The sequence below is a fragment of the Lutzomyia longipalpis genome, chromosome 1, assembly GCF_024334085.1.
Source record: "Lutzomyia longipalpis isolate SR_M1_2022 chromosome 1, ASM2433408v1".
NCBI classification, from domain to species: Eukaryota; Metazoa; Arthropoda; class Insecta; order Diptera; family Psychodidae; genus Lutzomyia; species Lutzomyia longipalpis.
This window is the reverse complement of record NC_074707.1, coordinates 38,677,571-38,698,948: the sequence shown is the minus strand read 5'-3', so window position 1 is coordinate 38,698,948 and position 21,378 is coordinate 38,677,571. Positions and strand designations below refer to the sequence as shown.

General features: G+C 36.4%; 2 protein-coding genes across 5 annotated transcripts in view; one reads left to right on the top strand and one right to left on the bottom strand.

Annotated features, from left to right (window-relative positions):
• The window catches only part of LOC129787228 (RING finger protein unkempt), a 23,143-nt gene extending 6,841 nt beyond the window's left edge, over positions 1 to 16,302 (bottom strand). The window contains exons 1-9 of one of the 4 annotated variants that reach the window (XM_055822633.1): positions 16,042 to 16,302; positions 15,729 to 15,938; positions 3,984 to 4,603; positions 3,726 to 3,850; positions 3,459 to 3,641; positions 1,658 to 1,745; positions 1,446 to 1,589; positions 883 to 1,352; positions 668 to 829 (exon numbers count right to left, since the gene is read on the bottom strand). In XM_055822633.1, coding sequence (XP_055678608.1) covers positions 668 to 829; positions 883 to 1,352; positions 1,446 to 1,589; positions 1,658 to 1,745; positions 3,459 to 3,641; positions 3,726 to 3,850; positions 3,984 to 4,603; positions 15,729 to 15,938; positions 16,042 to 16,094 — 2,055 coding nt within the window. In that variant the 5' untranslated portion in view covers positions 16,095 to 16,302. Of the gene's footprint in view, positions 1 to 667; positions 830 to 882; positions 1,353 to 1,445; positions 1,611 to 1,657; positions 1,746 to 3,458; positions 3,642 to 3,725; positions 3,851 to 3,983; positions 4,604 to 15,728; positions 15,939 to 16,041 lie in introns of all 4 variants that reach the window. The other 3 variants (XM_055822631.1, XM_055822632.1, XM_055822634.1) reach the window with 3 other exon arrangements.
• Positions 16,041 to 21,378, top strand: LOC129787227 (uncharacterized). The gene is made up of 3 exons (XM_055822630.1): positions 16,041 to 16,417; positions 16,481 to 18,468; positions 19,811 to 21,378. Exons 1-3 carry the CDS (start codon positions 16,142 to 16,144, stop codon positions 21,087 to 21,089), a joined length of 3,543 nt encoding a protein of 1,180 aa, XP_055678605.1. The 5' UTR covers positions 16,041 to 16,141; the 3' UTR covers positions 21,090 to 21,378.

Genomic DNA, 21,378 nt, shown 5'->3' with positions numbered 1-21,378 from the left:
TACTTGAAAAGTTAAAATTCTTTCAGTGTAGCGGTCACTTTTGAAACTTTGGTTGTTCTAGAGAGTTGTAGGGTTTGTTGAGATCTTTCATTTGACCCCGGGTTCATCAAAATCGGTCAAGCCGTTTTCGAGTTATGGTCGATTTTCGATGAAAAATTGTCGCGGCCATATTGACTAAACGGCTTGACCGATTTTCGAAAATTAGGTATCGTTGGAAAGGTATTGATGGCCCCTACAACATATAAAAATTTCAGCCCTATAGCTATAATAGCGGCTGAGATATAGCGAAAACAAAATTTTGAGGTTATTCAAAATGGCGGACGCGGGGGCGGGGGGTAAAATTTGACATCATAGTCGGATTTCTTCAGGTCGATATTTAAACTTTGCCGTTTACCGCAAGTCTCTATCTATCACCGTTCTCTTGCAATTTAAGTTTATAATCCGGAGGGCCGGACGGACGGACGGCCGGAAAAATTCTTATTTTTGGCGCATACGTTTTTTGGAATGGTGGGACCCTAATTCGTGCTCATCCCAAGTTTGAGCCCGATCTGAAGACTTTCGATTTTGCTCAGTACACAAAAGCTGTGTCTGAAAGAAACACAGCTAAAAGCACGTTGAGGGTTAAGACAAGCAATAAAATGCAAATAAGAGTTTGTTGTCAACATACCTGCAGTGTCTTTAATTTATGCAACGACATCCCCCTCAGTGTACTGTTGGTGATTGTTGAACCATTTTGCGCACTAAGTATCTCCAATTTATCCTTCAGCACTTTAACATGATTCATCGCTTCGTCGCGCTGATGTTCCGCTAAAACAGTCTGTCCAAAAAACTTCTTCATCATCAGTACTTTTGGGTGAATATTTTATTTATCAATTAGCTAACCTTTCTATTGCTTTCATCAATTTCCATCTTCCACGCTTCGTACGCCTTGTTGCTCTGCATTATTTGCTCCTCATAATTAATTAATTGGGCATTCTTATTCGCCAATTCGTCCTTAAGACGTGAAATCTCCGTTAGTCCCACCGCATTGAGGCATGGGGACATTGAGAATGCTTTATTGCTGTGTGATAAGCCATTATCGAAGAGTGATCCATTATTGGCCAAATCCTCCCTCAGCTTAACCTCTGGGCTAATTGAGAGCGGATCCCCAAGCCCTGGGGAGATGAGGTGCGATTGGAAGAAGATTCCATCACCTGGACCGAAGGAATTGTTAATTTTCGGTGCTGAACCGCTGCCAATGTGACTGAAGGGATCACCGACGGAGAACAAGTTGGAACGATTGGACGATGGGCTGAAGTTACCCAATGAGGATCCGGGAATGTTTACAGGGGCCGATGCACCCTGGAAAAGACCTAAATACCGCCCCAAAAGAAAACAATTCAAAAATCTTTTCTTTTTCCTTTCTTTTTCATTTTTTTTTTGATAAAAAATTCCACCAAACTAACCAGAAATGGAGTTTCCAATCGGAGAATTTGGAATATTTACAGGAGCCGATGAATTCTGGAGGAGCCCAACGGAGGCAATTCCAGCCGAAAGAGAATTCTCAATGTGACTTGAGAGCAAATCCCGTTCCAGGGAGTTGCTTGGTGCTGAAAACATATTTACAGGTTCTTCAATTTTGTATGATTTATGCTCTTTGCATATTGCCTACACTTACGCATTGATCCCAAGAAAGTCAAGCACATTCGCTTCCTCTGTTCCTTCTCCATTGGACCCAAAGTTGGATCATTCTCTATAGCTAGCAACTGGGGGTGGGGGAAGAAGTACAAAAGAATGTTTTGTTTATTCTCTTTTGAATTTTTTTAAATCGATTTTAAGGGGTAGTTAAGGGATTTAAAGAGTCTAATTCTGTAGAAAATATTTCATTTTTTTATCTTCTCTGTTTTGCACTGAAAATTATCGATGTTTTTCTTTTATAGCACAGACTGTGTCTTGGCTAATTGTTCTAATTATAAACTAATAATTTTTAATGGACATTTAATCATACAATAACCACACAAATTCTTTTTAGTTCAATAAATCTCTTTAAATAAAAAATACTGGATAAAAAATAAATTAAAAAAAAATAATGAAAGTTCTAAAAATATTTTCTGTACTAAAAATGATTAGTAGAAAAAGCGACGTTAAACGAATCTGATAGAGTGAGCTTTGGGCTCGCCGGAAGCGTCGTTGATAAGAAAAATTGTGTCTGGAGAAACACAAATATTTCCCAAGCTATCCCCTTGAGGAAGGCAGACAGTTTTCTGCCAAAAGCTTGGGAAATCTAATCTAATCTAATCGATGTACTAAAAATCATTAAGATTGAGTTGGGTATATTTTGTAATAAAAACTTTTAAATTATTAAAGTCTTCTATTGATTTTCTGTGAAAAACATTTCAAGATTTGAAAGGTCTAAAAAATTAGTACTTTTAGAACAAGAAAGACCCCAAAGGCACTCTTCGGTCTTTCAAAAAAATTGATTTTTGTACTCTTTCATTCCAAATAAATTGTTAAACAGAATTTGTAGGTGATAAAAAAAACTCCTATTGATTTGTTCAAAATAAATATTCTGTCAATAAATTAGTACTTTTAGACCAGACGCAAAACGATGTCAAAAAAATCTCAATTGAATTTTTTTTTACTTTCAAAAAGTTCCAATAAAAGCTTGTAGTAGTTGTAGTTGATAAAGAAATAGAATTGATCTTGATCTTTTCAAAATAAATTGTTTTTTAATTACAAATTTTTAACGATAAGTTTTAGTACTAATAAAGACACAATTCGCTGTCAAAAGAACTTTTTTTTTTTAATTCCTAAAACTAAACTGTCAAAAAAGCTTGTAGTTGATGAGAAAATAGAATAGATTTCGACTTTTTGTAAATATTGTTTTATACATTTTTAGAACAAGTTTTAGTACTAGCCAAGACACATTTTGCTGTCAAAAAAATTGTTTGTGCTCCTGATAAAAAGGAAATTAATAAAAAAAAATTACTCGTGATCTTCTCTAAAATCTCTAAAATAAATCATTAAACAATAGCATGAGTGGTAAAATTAGTACTTATAGCAAAGACACATTTCGTCCTTTTCTTTTTAAATTAAGAGCTTTACTTTTTCTTAAATAAAAAATTCCCAAAAAAATAAGAAAACGATATTTATTTCACAACTCCACGCAATCTTAATAAAAAAAATCCTCAATCTGCTCATGATCTTTTGAAAATAAATAATTTTTGACACATTTTTGTGCAAATTTTCCATTTAGCACACCTCTAAAAATTCCTCATTTGATTCTATTATCATTTTTCTTGTCACTGAAATTATCTCCAACTGGAATTATTTTTTATTTGATATTTTATTGCATCCGCATGTGCTGAATATTCTTTTTTTATTTAATTGAATAATTAATATGTTATTTTCACCCCTCTGCGGGTTTATTCAAATGGGAACGTGATAAAATATTTAATAAAGCAGCGTAAGGTACTCACTTGCTTATTGATTTCGGGTGCCAAGTCCTGGAATGGTGTATTGGCAGCACTATTGCCACCAAATGCATTCATCTTCTGATGCAGTTGCGATCCAGGAGCTTTATTGTGTGAACTATTTGATCCCAAGCTTGATGTGCTTGCTGATTCACTGCTCTCACCACTGCCATTGTGAAGAGAAGAGATCTACGCACGAAGGGGGAATTGAGGGGATTTTTTTCAATGTTCGAAAAGGTTTTTATGACAAAAACATTAAAGGACTTTACGTACATTCATATCATTCTTGTCCTTTTTGCAATCCTGTGGCAATGCATTGGAAATTATATCTGCCAAGGCGAGATTTGATGTGGGACCATCTAAATCCCTATTCTGCATGTCCTCTGTGAGAATGTATGCTGTCATGCCCCATGGTTGTGATGGAGGGAAATCAATATTTAATTAAATGCAATGAACTCTCGAACTTGGCAAAGGTCATGGCTCACAAAAAAGGGGCAAATCATTAGTTAAAAAAAAGAGAGAGAAACTCACGTTCAACGTGTGCAAATGCACAAAAGACACTCCTTGGGCAGTAGCCCGCTTGCTGGACATCGTTGCATTTTGTTGATTTGTAAATCTCCGGATGGAATTGCTGCTCAGTGCGCGTGTGGCAGTACTGGCAATTGTCGCCAGAATCGCAATTTGCCGGTTCACCCCATTCCTCGCCGTGCTTCACATTTGGGCACGGTGTTGACCTATATTTGTATTTACGCGGACTACGACGCTTATCCTTGCTATTGTGATACTGTGGGCACGCATAGCCCTGCCGGCAGAGACGCGGTGGCCTCTTGCACGGTTCTGTCTTATAATTGGCCAATACGTAATTTGTGTCCTGCCACTTGGGGTCCTCATTCATGAGGTTACGCTCCTTATCGAGGGCATTCGGCCCATTTAGCCCCTCACCATTCTCCGCCGCCTGCAGGCTCTCTAATTCCTTTATATCATACACAGGTGGTCGCTGATCGTGTACCCCATGGGCAAAGGCACAGTGATGACCATTCTTTACACAATAACCCCTAGCGTCCGTATCGTGGACACACATACATGTCTTATAGTACCTTAAGTGATATCTACGTTCTGTGTCACCGGCTGTTCGGTGTAGAAATGGGCAACTGAAATCATTTTAAAGGTGGAAAAAGTCTCATTTAATAAAAATTCTTCATTTTTCTTTATTAAGGGTTTTTTTTTTAGTTGGAATCTTTGGACGTTAAAAAAGGAATTTTAAATGATTTAGGAGTAGAGATTTATGATGAAAAAGATAAATAGTTTTTGGATGTAAATTATCCGCTTTTAACGAATTCTAATGCCTGACGTTCCTTTCCGAATGTTTGACACTTCTTTCTGAATATTTGACATTTCTTTCCGAAGGTTTGTCATTCCTTTACAACTTTAAAGTTTTTTTTTTCTAATTTTTGACATTGATACAAATGTTTGAAGCTTTTATTTTGACGTTTAGTGTAATCTTTTTTTAAATTGACGTTGACATCTTAACGGCTGTGTGGATGTCGAAATGACGTCCGGCCCTAAGAAATTTAAAAAGAAGAAGAAGAAGAAGACTTCTTAACGTGATTGATATTCCTTTTCCATTTTAAAGTTTTCTTTATAATTTAAACTTTCTTTTCTAATTTTTTACGTTGCTATAAATCTTTGAAGCTTCTTTGACGTTTAGTGTTTTCCATTTTAAATTTGACGTTGTCTTCTTAACGTGTTTGACATTTCTTTTTTTTATTTTAAAATTTTCTTTTTAATTTAAAGTTTCTTTTCTAATTTTTGACGTTTTTGATATAAATTTTTGAAGCTTCTTTGACGTTTAGTGTTTTATTTTTAAATTTGACATTGACTTCTTAACGTGTTTGACATTTCCTTTTCAACTTTAAAGTTTTCTTTAAATATAACGTTTCTTAGCATTTGCCATTGCTTTTTAATTAGATCTTCCTTTATTAATCAGATGAAAGTTTTTAAAGAAACCTACAACTATCTAGAACATAGAAAGTTTAAATAATGACTACAAGAGGCGTTAATGTTAAAATCAAATTCGAATATTTTTCGATATTTTGCACATTTTATCTTCAAGTTTTACTAATGCAATTTAAATCGAATTAAAGACAAATAAAAGATTTAGAGAAACTCTGCAAATATCTAGAGCAATACAACTTTGAGAAATCACCACAAGAGGTGCTAAAATTAAAAACAAACTTCAAAAAATTCGAATTCGAATTCCGATTTTCGATAAATTTTAAATATTTGAATATTTTTCAGACAGATAAACACCCTAATATTCTTCACTGCAATCATCACAACACCAAATAAAAATGATTCAATAAAAAATAAAACAAATAATACCACCACAAAGTCTTTTCATAATCTTTCCTCTGATGTAATTTTTACCCCCATAGAGACTTTTGCAAAGAAAATATTCCACATAGAATAAGAAGAAAATATGGGGAACCATCAACATTTACGAGCGCGCCATAGAACTTTCTTTAAGGTCACGGAGAATGTTTTATTCGTCCAAGATAAAAGATTCTCCTCCTCCTCCTCCTCATTTGCCATTTTCTCTCTGTCTATATGCGAGAGTTTTCTTTTGGCATTAAATGCGCGCACTCTTCTGCTAAATTGTGTAAGATTGTAATGAGACTCCGTGGAGAAAAGATAGTTTACACACCGCTACGGGCTGTGTGTGTAAGAAGAGAATGATTGATGAAAGCCACCGAAACCGAACTACCTCGTTATTCTCGCATTCATGCAAACCACGTCATCCCTTGGGGATTTAGTAGTCAGGAGAAGAGTATGTGTTACAGTTTGTACAATGAAATTTAATTGGGAATTCTATATGTACTTCTATTCAACTATTACATACATTTTATTAGTTTAACATCACCAAAGTTTGCAATTTTCATGGACTTTTTGTGATTTTCAGGTATTTCGGGAGCGAAATAAACGTTTAATTAAAACAAGTTTTTTTTACGTTGAAAATGTTATGTAAAGTATCAGATTTTTTTGAATATAAAAAAAATGTTTCTTTGCTGATGAAAAATCTGAGCTCTGACAAAGCTTAAAATTAATTATTTTAAATTGAAATTCATTAGATAAAAAATATACTTTATCTTCGCGAAATTTTAAAGAAAATAATTAACAAAATATTTTTAGATTCTCTTTGGCTGATGATTTACTCACATCTTTATAAAAAAAAAACTGAATTTAATCCTTAACGCTGAATTTTAATAAACTTAACATTCTACAATAGATGGCGTAATAATTTAATTTGGCCCTCTAGTGGAAAAATATGTCATTTTTTTATTGTTCATTTTACAGCGTTTGATTTGAAATTTTATAGGTCAAATTTTAGAGAAAATCAATAAAAGAGCTTTAGTTTTTTTTATTGTGATTTCCTCGATTTCTTTAATACATTGAAATTAATCATTTAATCCTGAATTATGGTCACGTTATTTTGGAAACTACAGGAACAAAATGGCCAAAATGAAGGAATTTCAAATATTTTTTTGAGCACAAAACAATAGCTTTATTCCAATTTATATTCGACCATAGATGGTGCAATAAACAAACCTAGCCCTCTAGTGGCAAAATAAATCTCTTATTTAATGTTAATTTTAAAAGGTTTGATTTGAAATTTAATAGCAGAAATTTTAAGGAAAAAAAAAACAGTTTTCTTTCATAAAATGATGATTTTTGAATTAGCAAAAATTAATCATTTAATCCTGAATTTTTGATTAACTCAAATTTATATTAAACAACAGATGGCGCAATAACTGAACCTATCCCTCTAGTGGCAAAATAAATCTCTGCCTTTGCTCAAAAATTCCCATCAAACACTCCCAAGAAACCACCAGAAAAATATTTCTTATTATGCAAGAGAACCTCTCTCTCATTTGGCATCAACAAATACCCCAATATTGGCTTTACTATTTTGCAAAATATTTTGAAACTCAAACACATTTCACAGGACATTTGCCATTTTAAAATTAGCACCTATGTTTGTGGAGTGAAGCAACAAAATTGTTATCAGAAATGCTGTAAGAGCCTCCAAAGCGATAAGAAATTATCTTAATTTATTAAAGCATGCAAAAACAAGCTCATTTGCCAAAATTGAAAGTAAAACTTTTGTTTTTTTTTTTCTTCTTTTCCTTTCAAGATAAGACCTTCAAAATTCGGCCAATAAGTCAATGTCAGGGGCTTGCAAGCAGTGAGTAGCTTAAATATGCTTTTGTATGAAAAAAAGCCCAACTAAAAATAAAATTTGTGAGAAATGAAAATTTGGAAGACAGTTCTGAAATTAAAATTCCGCGCAATTCTTTTCAAGTGTATGAGAAGTGTTTTCAAGTTCTCTTCCTCTCATTCGAGCATTCCCACTTCTTCTTTCACTTCAGTATCAATCACACCTTATCGCTTATCCGGTGACTAACTTATGGGTTCTCGCATTACGGCTGTCGCGCTCTGTGACAAGACATTATAATGTTGTTCACACACGTGGGGGTCAAAATGGGAAAATTTATTATTTCCCAAGTCATCCTCCCGCCCTTCCTCCCTCTGGGGAAGTTTCCCACCCCTCCGTATACTACTAAATACATTCATGAGCAATCAATAAATGCGACACTACATGTGGGTGATTTTTCGAGGAGTTCAACAGCGGAAACGACATTTTGTGCCACATGCACAACGCACCATTCGCATGGAGAGAGCGCCCGAGTAAAAGCAATTGAAAAATAAATATTAAATTCTATCGTAACATGGAATAAAATTCCACAGAGAACATCGTTTATTGACTCTAATCAACAACCTCCTTATCGCAGGAAAGTCACTATCAGTACAAATAGGAGGAAAAATTTTTCGCTATTTTTACTCATAACGAATGCATCTCGCACAGTGTGTTGTAATGTTGTGAAATTTATTTTTCAAACGCTCAATTTCCATACACATATGTAACTGCCATGTTCGTAATAATTGTGTGCTGATGATGATCTAATACGAATTTATTAGTTGGTGTTCCACTTCGTGGCCAACACCAAGTATTGTAATCGTCGGAAAAACCGACCACCTCAGATCGGGCTCAAACTTGGTATGAGCACGTTTTAGACATCCCACATTACAAAAATGGTGGTGGAAAATTTTGATCCGGCCGGCCTGCCGGCCGGCCGGCCCTCCGGCCGGCCTTCCGGCCGGTGGTCCAAACTTTGCCTTATATCTCGAGAACGGTAACAGATAGAGACTTCGGGTTTGAAGTTTTCTATAGAAATGTGGGTGTAAAATTTCATTTTTTTGCATTTTCAGAATTCAAAATGGCCGCCGTCCGCCATTTTGAACTACTGTCAACCACTTCCCTTATAGCTAGAGGTCTGATATTTTAGTATGTTGTAGTGTTCAGTGAGACGTTTTCATCGATAACTCATACTTGAAAATCGGTCAAGCCGTTTAGCAAATATGGCGACCTAAAGCAAAAAGTGTTTTTTCGATATAACTTGAGAACGGCTTGACCGATTTTGACGGTCTTGGTATCAAATGAAAGGTTTCAAGAAGCCCTACAACTATCTAGAACATTTCAAGTTCCAAAAATTGTCGGAAGAAGCGCTAAAAACAAAAACAAAAATTGCCTAATTTTAAGGGGCTATATCTCCGAACATCTGTTATAGATTTCCTTTAAATTTAGATATGTTGTAGCCTGACTCAATATTTGTCACCAGTCCGAAAATGAAGAAAATCTATGTCGCCGTTTAGAAGATATGGCCATTTGAAAAATTCTTGAATTTGAAAAGTTCTAAGAGTCATATCTCTTGAACGGTCTGTCCGATTTTGCTCAATTTGGTATCAAATTAAAGGTTTTGCAATTATCTACAACTTTCTAGAACATCAGAAACCTCTAGAACTATTCCTTCAGAACGAAAAATGCGAAAAACTCTTTTTGTGAAACAAAAATCCGCCACTTTGTGTTCTAGAGGTGACCTTGAAAATCATTGAGATATATGTCAAATTATAGCTTATTTCAAGATCTTTCCAAAACTAATCACGAAATTTCTGTAAGTGTTATAGAACTAGAGATATGACCATTTTTATGCTTAAAATTGCTGAATTTCACAAAAAAAAAATAAACTTTGCCTACTAATATTGCTCACAAATAGTATTACAACGCATAAACAAACTTCTACACGTTGTGGGACACCAACTCTTATAACTGGACGCGTTATGATTGACTTTTTACTGTAAATGTAAATTACACACTAGATGGCGTATGAATTTAACTTGGCCCTCTAGTGGGATTTCTTTTATTCTTTTTTTTTGACTTCGGTATCTCAGGCTGTTTTTATTTAAATAACTTAATAAAATTAAGAAATTGGTTCTTATTTGAAAAAAAAAAACCTTTTTCCTAATTTTATTGAAGTTTGTATTTTTTTAATGATTTCAAAACATTAAAAGCATATTTACTTTTTTTTATCATCGCGTTTTATTTGATAAATACTTCTCAAGTAAAACAGATAAAACGCTTGACCTATTTTGTGGATTTACGCGAATGCATTTTTTATTAGAAAAAACCCGCAAATTGTGGTTAACCTGAAGGTTAATTGAATTATTTTGACCACAATAATTTTCTTGTTAGCCGTAAAAGTTTTTATAAACTTTTTCTTTCGATTTTATCTTTTGCTTTTCATTCAAAGAAATTAAACTTATTTTTAATCACATCTCGTCTATAAAATAAATTGTAAATGAAATGAAAAGAAATAAGAAGAAGAATAGTTATTTCAAGGAACTGCTCTGATTGGCTGATATATTCCCAAAATATGAATAGTTTAGTTCAAATCTCAAACTTTGAACTAAATTTTTATAGGTCAGAAGATGGATAAACTTTATTCTGTAAAGAATATCTAAAAGTCTTAAAGTTAAAGCAGTTCAATCTTTTTATTTGTAAAACAATCGAAATTATTTCTAAGCTAAAAATTAAATAATTTTCAAATAATTTCGAAATAAATAACGTTAGAAAAGGAACAATTAAACTCTAGAAATTAATTGTAAGCAGCATTAGAACCAAAAAATAAATGTCAAAAGATGCTAATTCGGCTGTTAATATAAATGTCAAATTTTAGAAAAGAAACGTCAAACGTCAAAAAAAAGTCAAAAATTTAAAAGACAAACATTAAACTTATTGAATTTAAACCTTAAACAGAGAACTAGAATTTCGAAAAAAATATTTTAAATTTTTTTTCTAAAACCACCCCCTTAAATTAAATTTCTAGCTTAGTCTCTGAAGTCATTTTATAGAGTATTTTCCTTAAAAATAATCAAATATTCTCTGAGCCAACAAAAATAGGTTAAACGACTCAAAAACACAAAAACTCTGGACATTAATTTTGATCATCTCTGTGTACAAAGAAGCAATATTAAAAGTAGATTGTTTTGAAAAATTTTTATTGGGCTATAAAGAGAAACTAACATTCCCACACTATTTCCCCTTTTTGTATTGTCTTCATCGCATCGTTTCTCCCCCCCCCCCCTCCCCATTGCTCTATACTGCAAAAAGATGAATAATAGATACAAAAATAGAGAAAGACTTCATTTAAATGTGAATCATTAATTAATTCCACATCGCATGGCAGCCATTTTTTTTTATTCAACAATTTCTCTTCTGTTTTGTGTTTAAAATTTTTCTGCGATAATGTCCATCGTACCAGTTTAAAAAAAATTTCGTAATCGCGCGTCTCATTGCAGCATTCATCTTGTTTTGCTTGCGCAGCATTTCTTTACGCAAATTTGTTTATCTTTCTCGCACTCTATGGCGAGGGATTAGCTCAACAACTTTCTGAGAAGAGAAGAGTTTTTTTTTGTGATTACGAGACGAGGATTCGCGGGATAACTCATTTCTTTTTTTTTTGCTTTTTTTTTTAGGAAGCTACAGAGAATACTTTCTCAGAGAATTTTCCTTCTATTTGAGCTAGATTTAAAGCGCATCCCGCAAGAAATGAAAATAGGCATAAAAAAAAGCTAAGTCTTGGCTTATTTGAAAGAGGGCAATAACACTTTGGAGTTTTGATTTGGCTTTTGTGAATTGAACGATGGCATAACATCCTTTTCACTTTCACTTTCGCTGCCAGCGAGATCACTGATCTCTGTGCGATTCCACAACACAGAGCTATGACCATGAACTACTCTTTCGCAACACACACACGGCATCCATTTAAATGGATTACATTTGGTTAATCCCATTATATGCAGAAAGAGCTTTTGGAACTAATCCCCGCAATTCTTTTTTTTTTTCTTCTCAATTTGCCTTCTCTCTCTCTTCTCAACTTCATCCAATTCTTTGGCCAAAAATTCTTGGCTGAATTGTTGGCATTGCTTGAATCGTGAATATTAGTTGGTGTTCCACTTCGTGGCCAACACCAAGTATTGTAATCGTCGGAAAAACCGACCACCTCAGATCGGGCTCAAACTTGGTATGAGCACGTTTTAGACATCCCACATTACGAAAATGGTGGTGGAAAATTTTTGATCCGGCCGGCCTGCCGGCCTGCCGGCCGGTCGCCTAAACTTTGCCTTATAACTTTCGAACGGCAAGAGATAGAAACTTCCGGTTTGAAGTTTTCTATAGAAATGTGGGTGTAAAATTTCATTTTTTCGCATTTTCAAAATCCAAGATGGCCGCCGTCCGCCATTTTGAACTACCGTCAACCACTTCCTTTATAGCTAGCGGTTTGAAATTTTAGTATGTTGTAGAGCTCAGTAAGATGTTTTCATCGATAATTCATACTTGAAAATCGGTCAAGCGGTTTAGCAAATATGGCGGCCTAAAGCAAAAAGTGTTTTTTTTTTATATATCTCGAGAACGGCTTGACCGATTTTGACCATCTTGGTATCAAATGAAAGGTTTCGATAAGCCCTACAACTGTCTCAAATATTTCAAGTTCCAAAAATGACCGCAAGAGGCGCTAAAAACAAAAACCAAAATTGCCTAACTTTAAGGGGCAATATCTCCGAATCCCCATTAGGCAAATCTTTTAAATTTTGATATGTTGTAGCAGAACTAATAATCTTGCACCAGTCCGAAAATGAAGAAAATCTATGTCGCCGTTTAGAAGATATGGCCATTTGAAAAATTCTTGAATTTGAAAAGTTCTAAGAGCCATATCTCTTGAACGGCTTGTCCGATTTTGCTCAATTTGGTATCAAATTAAAGGTTTTGCAATTCTCTATAACTTTCTAAAACATCAGAGACCTCTAGAACCATTTCTTGAGGACGAAAAATGCGAAAGACTGTTTTGGTAAAACAAAAAGCCGCCATTTTGTGTTCTAGAGGTGACCTTGAAAATTATTGAAATTTATGTCAATTTATAGCCTGTTTTAATACCTTTCCAAAACTAATCAAGAAATTTCTGTAGGTCTCATAGAACAAGAGATATGACTATTTTTATCCATCAAATTACTGAATTTCACAAAAAAATCACCTTTGCCTACTAATACTGCTCACAAATAGTATTACAACGCATAAACAAACTTTTATACGTTGTGGGACACCAACTCTTATAACTGGACGCGTTATGATTGACTTTTCAATTATAAAGTACCTACACAACAAAACTAAATAACATTTTGGACATTTTTTCATCATACCTACATACATCGTGTATGTAATTCACGATGATTTTTTTTTCTTTCTGTTTTTTTTTTTGCCTCATGAATTCCTCACGAGTTTTGGTTGTTAAATTTTCAATGAGGTATGTGTGTTTATTATATTCAGGAACACATGTTTTCGGTTATACATTTTATTTTCATCTAAAAATAAATAAACACACTTCACGCGCATTTTATTTCCTCTTCCATTTGGGGGTTCTTTTTAAATTTTTTCAATTTTTTTTGTTTTTAAATAAATTCTCATTTCCATCAAGTTTTGTTTGAATTTCCATAAAGAGATGATGTGAGAACGTTTAATTATTAAATTAATAACGTGTGTGTACGCTTGCTATACCGAGAATGTCTTAAATGTGTTGGAAAAGTCAATTTTGCAGTTTTGAAAATGTTTACTCTGTGATGTTGAAGATAAATAAGTTTTTGCAAGAGATGCGAATTCTTCAAAATGACGAAAAATTTATTAAATTAAAAAAAATTTTTGGAAAAAAATGATTTTTTAATATTTCTTAGCCAAGACACATATTTTGCTATAAAATATTTGATTAAAAAGTAAATTTAAATTAGTAAATTCCAAGCTTTTCTTCATCACTGAATAGTACAGAACATGTTCTAAAGAGTTTTTTTTATTGTTTCAAAAAAAATTTTTATATTTTTTATTAATAGATAAGCTTTATTTTCTAGTAATAAAAAAATTTAAAAAAAAAACAAGCAATCACGATATGTTTTATTTTTAGACTTTGATGCTAAGTCAGAAAACAATTTTTATGGCTCACGATATCAGACGTGTTTTTTTTTATTATTTTTTTAATAGGTTTTATTAAATAATTTCCATAGTTGTCAAGTACGCGTAAACAAAAAAATAAGTTTCTGATTTGAAAATTTTACCCTGAGGCGGATTCTGATAAAAATCTTTTCTTTTCTTGTCTTAGAATTCGTCCAGTGAAAATTTTTTTGGTATTCTGGGAGAAAAATCTTATAGGATTTTTACATTTTATTTCTATCTTTAATCGGATTTTTAAAGAAAATTTACCTTTTCAGGCCCCTTCAGAGACCTCTCTGACTTTTTTCATTAACAAAAAAATTCTTTGTTGTTTTTTACTAGAACGATAATAAAACGATTTTTAAATGTTTTTACACACATTTGTCAAAATCTTACAACACTTTTAAGTTACATATTAGAAAAGAAAAGAATTTTATCAGTCCTGTTAGACTTTTTCTTATTGGACAATTTGCTTTCTAATTATTTTTTTTATCCGTTTTATGACTGAAAATATGATTTTATTCTAATTAGAAAGCGTTTAACAAACATTGCGTAATAAAACGTTTTATTATTTTTGTTTTATTAAAAAGATATAAAATTTCTTAGTTTTAAATGAAATTTGAGATTTTTAGTTCAATAAAGAAATTTAAAGAAATATAACAAAAAGAACATTAGGTAATAAATTTATTTAATTATGATATTTTTGCAAATTTTTTTCCAAAGATAAATTTTCAATTCAGAAGTTAAAGAAAAATCTGCAATATTTTGAGTCACTAAAAAATCAAAACTATAAAATTAATATGTAAAATTATGAAATAAACAAGTCTTTTATTCACAAAAATATTTTACATATAAATTCTAATTCCGAAAATTGCCGAATAATCCCGAAAGCAACCGAAGAGAAAAAAGCTAAATTCTTATTGGATAATTCTTCCCCTTCATCTTATTTCCCCTCTCCAGAGCACTGCAAAGTAAATTTAAATGGGAAATTCTCCCCCCACGGAGCTAGAAAACTTATTTCATGTTATCAAAAAGCTCCCGCTGCTATCGCACGAATATTAGAAAGAAGAGAAAGAGAACAATTTGCCCTGAAAGTGTTGCTGATGATTGATTCCTTTCTTCGCTGTAATTTCAAATTGGAAAAATGTTTGGGCGATAGGAATCTCTGGAAATTATCACCATCAAATGAGGGGGGAGGGGCGGACTCTTCCTGTGGTGTTTTCTGCGTGGGAATTCCCACTGAGTTGCCCCCAAAAATAGAGATCTGTTTGTTTACAATTTTCCAGCTTTCTCCGGAGGGTGATTTGTGGCGCAATTGAGGCAACATTGTACAGAGAGAGGGGTGGGGGCTCCGCGTAGGGCAATGTGGCCCTTTGTCTCTTGCGCGCACGAGAATGCGCGAGCCTTTCTCAACAAAGTCTCCCCATCGCATTCACACACCCACCCGGAATGCATGGATTCCGTCTCTCTCGCACCGCACGGAGCCCCACAATGAAATCCACTTTCACAGAGCAATTTATTATGTTGAATGGCTATGTTGTATGCTGAGTGTGGGCTTCTCGCTCGCACCTATGCACCCATCTCACTCGCACCGCTTTGTGTTTGTGTTTTGCTAAAGACGTCACAGCGTCGACGTCGCAACGCACGAACTACGCAATAAATAGAACGCACTTTTTGGGGGTCAATGGGGCGCCCTGGGGGCACTGCAAATGCACCCCCGCAAGTATGCCACGGGGCCCAACCACAAAGGGGGAATGTGCCAACAAAACAACAAGAGAGGAAAGACACGGGGTGGGGAAATGGAAAAATTCTCAATGTAGAAAGAAGCTTTCTTGGAAACTTACTCGTCACCATCTGGACAGATCCCCGTCGTCTCGTCATATTTTGTGCAATAATTATCTGCGCTGTAGTTGAAGGTGCCGTCGCGCTTCCGGATGGGTCGACGGCGCCGCTGGTTCATAAAGTGCCAATTGAAGCACACAAACGGCCTATGTTGGTTGCATTTATGCTGGAGAAAGGACTGGCACTGCTCCACACGGAATTCCTTCAAATAGCTGCAAAGAGATCACACCGAATTAACCACCAGCACCACCACGGACACCCACACTGCACATTGCACAGCTTTTTGGGGCACTTGCACCACTTTTTCCTACTCACTTGTAATGATTTGGTTTTTCGGGCTGTGTTGTTGCCATTATTTTTTCAGCCATCTTTATTTTTGCGTCCACTACATCATCCTACCACGTATACTCTACTGATGTTGTTTGGATATTTTGCGTCGTGGGAAAAGAAACAACGGAAATTCACGAATGCAGCCGAGCACATAGTGAAAGTTACCGACCTCAACCGAGGTGATATTTTGCCGAACTTTTGGGATTTTCCACAAAGAAATTCTCTGTTTCCACCCGAATTTTCCATTTCTCGCCCTTTCTGGGAAATCTTCTGCCCAACTATGAGCTCCACAGCCTTGGAGGAAAAATGGATCAACGATCTTGATACCAAAAATCCCGCAACAATGCTGGCAACTGTGAAAGTGAGGTTATGTTTTTTGTTTACCACCGGAAATGTTCATCTTATGCTTTCTTTTCTTCCCCAGGAAATCTATCTGGAGAGTCTCAGGAGGAAAAACGCCCCATTTAGCTCATGCCTGAAGGACAAGCTTCTTTGTACAATGAAAGAGCATCGAAATCTCTCAAAAATGTCCTTAGAAATTGCCTGCAAAGCTTTCTTCCAAATTTTGAGCTTCTCTCCGGAAGATTCCCCCCTGGATGAGCTCTTGAGGGATTTCCAGGCAGACAGCCGACTGGGAGTCTTTGGGGTTAATGGAATTTTAACAACAAACTACAAAACAACCATGAAAGTAGAGAAATTGGAAGAGATTGTCCTTCAAATGGCTGATTTGTGTTCCCGGGAGTATTCAATCTTCATCCTCTGGGCCCTGAGGAATCTTGTAAGTTTCTGCAAGCAATACCCTGATCATGCGCATAATTCGGATGCTTTGCTGAGGATTATGTGGATGAATTTGACGTCAAATGTGTCCGGATTGAGGGAACAGAATCTCTTCCTGTTGGAATTTGTGACAAAAAAGTGTCCGGAAAGGAGTAAATCCATCTTTGGGGAAGTTCTCAGTCGTTGGTCATGGATGAATCCCTACAAATACTACATTTTGGGCACAATTCTCGCCAATATGCCCTTCCGGGAGGCAGTTGGAGAGGATTTCAATGCTGAATTGTTCCTCGAAGGGCTGTCAACTTCCCTGAAGCATCGAAATCTCCTCTCTCCTGGCCAATTTCTCTTTAAATCCCTCATGAAGCACGGGGTGGTTGATATATCGAACCTTGTGAATGATATTCTCTTGAAGAGGAGCCTCCTTGAGCGGGATAACTTCATAAATCAGTGGCTCTGCTACCATCAGGATTTGGATAGACTCTACGAGGGAATTAAGGATGAGATGGACGACGTGACGTGGGATGATGAATACCTGCCAATTAGACGAGCTTTCCGGGAACAAATGGCTGTGAAAGAGCTCGCCCATGACACTGAGGGATTCACTGACATGATGGGGATGATTGAAGGTGAACCAATCCTGACTCAACACTACTACGACATCCTCATTCATCGCCTAACAAAGGGACTCGATGTGAAGGCTGATGTTGTCTTCCTGAAGGAGCTGTTTGAGTTCATAACTCTAGAAACAAACACTGGCGTTCGGCAATACATCTTTAAGCGTCTCCCGCTCATCCTGGAACAGCTGACACGAAGGAATCGCGATGAATCCGAAGAATCCGAAGAAATCATTGAATTCTTCTCCACGATGAAGTATCAGATTAATAGAGGCTACATGACGTGTCTTCAGGAACCTGGAAATTATCCCGCAGTCATATTCATCCTGCGACTCCTGGAGACGCTTCTAAAATTCTTTTCCGGAGACAAAAAGCACGCCCTGACGAAGAATTCCAACTTCAATGCAAATATTCAATTCCGGGAATATCTGGCCAGGAAAGGATTCAATTTCACATCTGGTGACACTTTCCACACTCTCTGGGTTCTTATATCAGAAAGTCCTTTTGATGATGTCCAGGAGTTAGCGTGTCAGCTCATTATTGAATTCTTTGACAAAGAGAAATTCCGGGAAAAGATCCATAACCTGTTCCGGATGAAACAGGACCTTGATTCCCCCAACGCTTGTCGTTTGTACGCAAGGATTCTCCTCCAGTGGGATGAAGATCTCCTGGACAGAGTCGAGAGCTTCATTAGGACGACTTTTGAGAACTTCCGGAAGGATCCTTTTGCCTCAGTTCACAGGAACGATCACATCTTCTACGCAATTGAGTGTCTCACGGAATGCTTGGTGATTAGACCTCCACAGGGAGAGGAATTAAGCCAACTGGTGGATTTGTGTGCAGAGATAACGGAGGAAGTCCTGAAATTCCTAAATCATACCGGAGAATTCGAGGAAGCACCCAGTTTCGAAGTAATGGAGGAGAGTCTGCAAGTTCTCATTGATAAGTCTCAAGTTAAGCACTGGAAATCCCCTCCGGAAGCCCGGAAGGAGCTCCTGCTATCCCTCTGGATGACTCTCAGGTAAATAGAATAAAAATAAATGTTAAAGATCTCTTAAAATAAGGGTGGTATTCTAGGATAGAGACACCTTTCAAGATCAAGATAAAAATCAAAATAAAGACCAAGACTGTCGGTATTCTACTTTACGACGAATTATCCAGGAAAGTAAAATCAAAATTTGCGTTATCCTACTTGTCAGTTTCTTGGTTTCAGCTTCGCGCCAAGAAAACTTTAGCGATATCTCTTTCTAACGCATTAAATTTTTCTATTGCGCTTTCTCGTTCGCTCTTGGATGACAATTGAACGAAATTTAAACACTTTATGGGAATTTCTTCCTTATGACCATAACATTCAGGAGCCCTGATTGTATAATCTCAGCTATTTCTCCCAGACATTATTGCTCCGGGAATGGAATGAATATTGTTGGAGAGGTGCTTTCTGCCTCCAGATTATGATAATTTTGTGGTAACTGTACCCCCAATGATGGGTATGCTACTGAAAAAATTTGAAATGATGGAGTGACCTCCGGATTAGGGATCTCATCCCAGGATTGTCATATCCTGGACAATCCTAGGATTCTGGGGCAATTTTTTAAATTTTTTCCAGGATTAGTGGTCACTTCTCATTGGTAATGATAATGTGACCTCCGGATTGGGCATCTCATCTCCGGATTGTCACATCCTGGACAATCCTGGGATGAGATCCCCAATCCGGTGGTAACTTTATCATAACAAAGGAGAAATGACCATAATTCCGGCAAAAAACAAACATTTTCGCACCAACATCCCGTATTTGTCCAGGATTTGATGATCCTGGTACAACCCGGAGGTCACTCTATCATTAGCAAGATGGAGTGAACACAATTCCGGCAAAAACCCGTCATTTTGCATCTGCATCCCATATTTGTACAAGAGTTTTCATATCTCCCATACTGAATTTACATTGCCTTTACCTCATTTAAAAACCAATTTTTCAAAGGACCCCAAAACCGTCTTGGAATTTCACATAAATCCAAGACATTTTACGTTATAATAAGACCGTAAATCTCTGTCGTGGAATACAGAATCTTGGAATATTTTTATCCAAGTCTCTTTTGACAAGTCATTTTGTAAATCTTTATTTTGATTTTGATGCGTATCTCAGAATACTAAAAGTCTTGAAAGTTGTATGAGGAAACAAGATTTTTAGGTTATGGTTCGACTGTAAATCTCTATCTTAGAATACCAAATCTTGAAATATTTTGAATTTCCAAGATTATCCTGAAAATTTCTTGGAACTTTAAAGTAGAATACCAAATCTTGGTTTTTTTCTTTATTTTGATCTTTATATCTCAGAATACCGCCAAATCCAAAAAACTTTTCAGGGCTTGTGGGGATTTCTCTGCTGCTGCTGCGAAGATTCTAGTCAAGGATCCTCCTGAATTGTCTTCAGGATCTAAAATTGAGACATGCCTGAAGATAAATACAATGATCCTCCAGCGATGTCGTCACAAGGGAGCCATTGAAGCTGCTGGACTCTCCTTGGGACGGATTGTCCGGGAGATTAGTGGCCAGGACAGTGAGATTCTCCGCACGGAGCTTGAGAATCTCCTTGCTGGGAAGCGCAATCTCAGCACAACTCGCCGTGGAGCTGGATACTCAATAATGCTCCTCAATCTCGTCCGGAATGACGCATCGGATGGCAGGAAGCTCCTTCAGCGCGCCATGGAGATCCTCCTCAGTGAGCTGCGTGAGAAGCAGCCGGGAGTGGAGAATTTTGACAGCCTGGAAGCAGTGATGCTGCACTATCTCTGTGTTCTGGTCAAAGATAGCTCTCTGGTGGAGGATATGCTGCCATTTGTGCCGGAAATCCTCCGGATAGCTTTCCAGAAGATTGACAGCGAAGAGTGGACTGTGAGGAATGGGGCGTTGCAGCTGTGTGGAGCGATGATTCCCAAAATTGTTGGCCAGAAGATGCACTACCAGGAGGAGGAGGACTGGCAGCCGGTCAAACTATCCGTTGATGATGTGAGAATTCGTCTCTCATCCATCAGCTCCTTCCTTCTGACCACCTTGACGAATTCTGCCCAGAATTCCACGACGCTCCTCATCACAATCCTGGAACTTCTCTCCCGCATTGAATTCTGGTGGACGGAAATTCACTCCGCTGGCAATATTCTGGCTTTCCGGGCAGTTCTGTGGGGTCTTCTTGAGCATCCATGCCACAAAATCCGTCTCCTCTCCGCGAGATGCTTCTCAGGCTTCCACGAGTTCCACCAAATTCCCGGAATTGTCTTCCAGATCATCGAACTTCTGCCCCAAATTACAAACCCCAACCTCTTTCATGGACTCCTCATGGCCACTGATGCTCTCACGAGGAAGTACCGCGCTGAGAGTTTTGCTATTCCCAACCACAATGCTGCAAACTTCCTCTCAGACGTGCAGGAAGCAGTTAAGAAGCACTGGGAGGGCTTTCCGGAGAAGAATCTCGGCCCATTTATCCGGATAAACCTCAAGAAGTTCCTCCAGAGTATCGAGAGCGAATTGGCCAGCAAAATAGACTGCCCAGAGCAAGTGAATGATGGAAAACGGTTCAGATCTCAATGGCTGGATGTTCCACTAACTCTTCAAGCAACCGCCAGTGAATCTCCGGCACATGACTAATGCAAATCCCAGCAGCTCCAAAGAGATTCTTCCTCAGCAGAAGCCAAGAGAATCGAAGCCATTTGATTTTTAGAAAATCTTCCCAGATCCAAGTTTATTTTAAAACAAAAAAAAAATCGACAAAAACGTTGAAATAAATGATTAAAGGTCGCGTGAGTCAGCACTTGACGGATTGACTTAATTACATAATTTTTTTTTACGTACTTTATGATCTACTTGATAAGCATTATACAGCGTAATATATACAGACAGAATTATTAGATTCAATAAAATTATTTAATTTCCATGA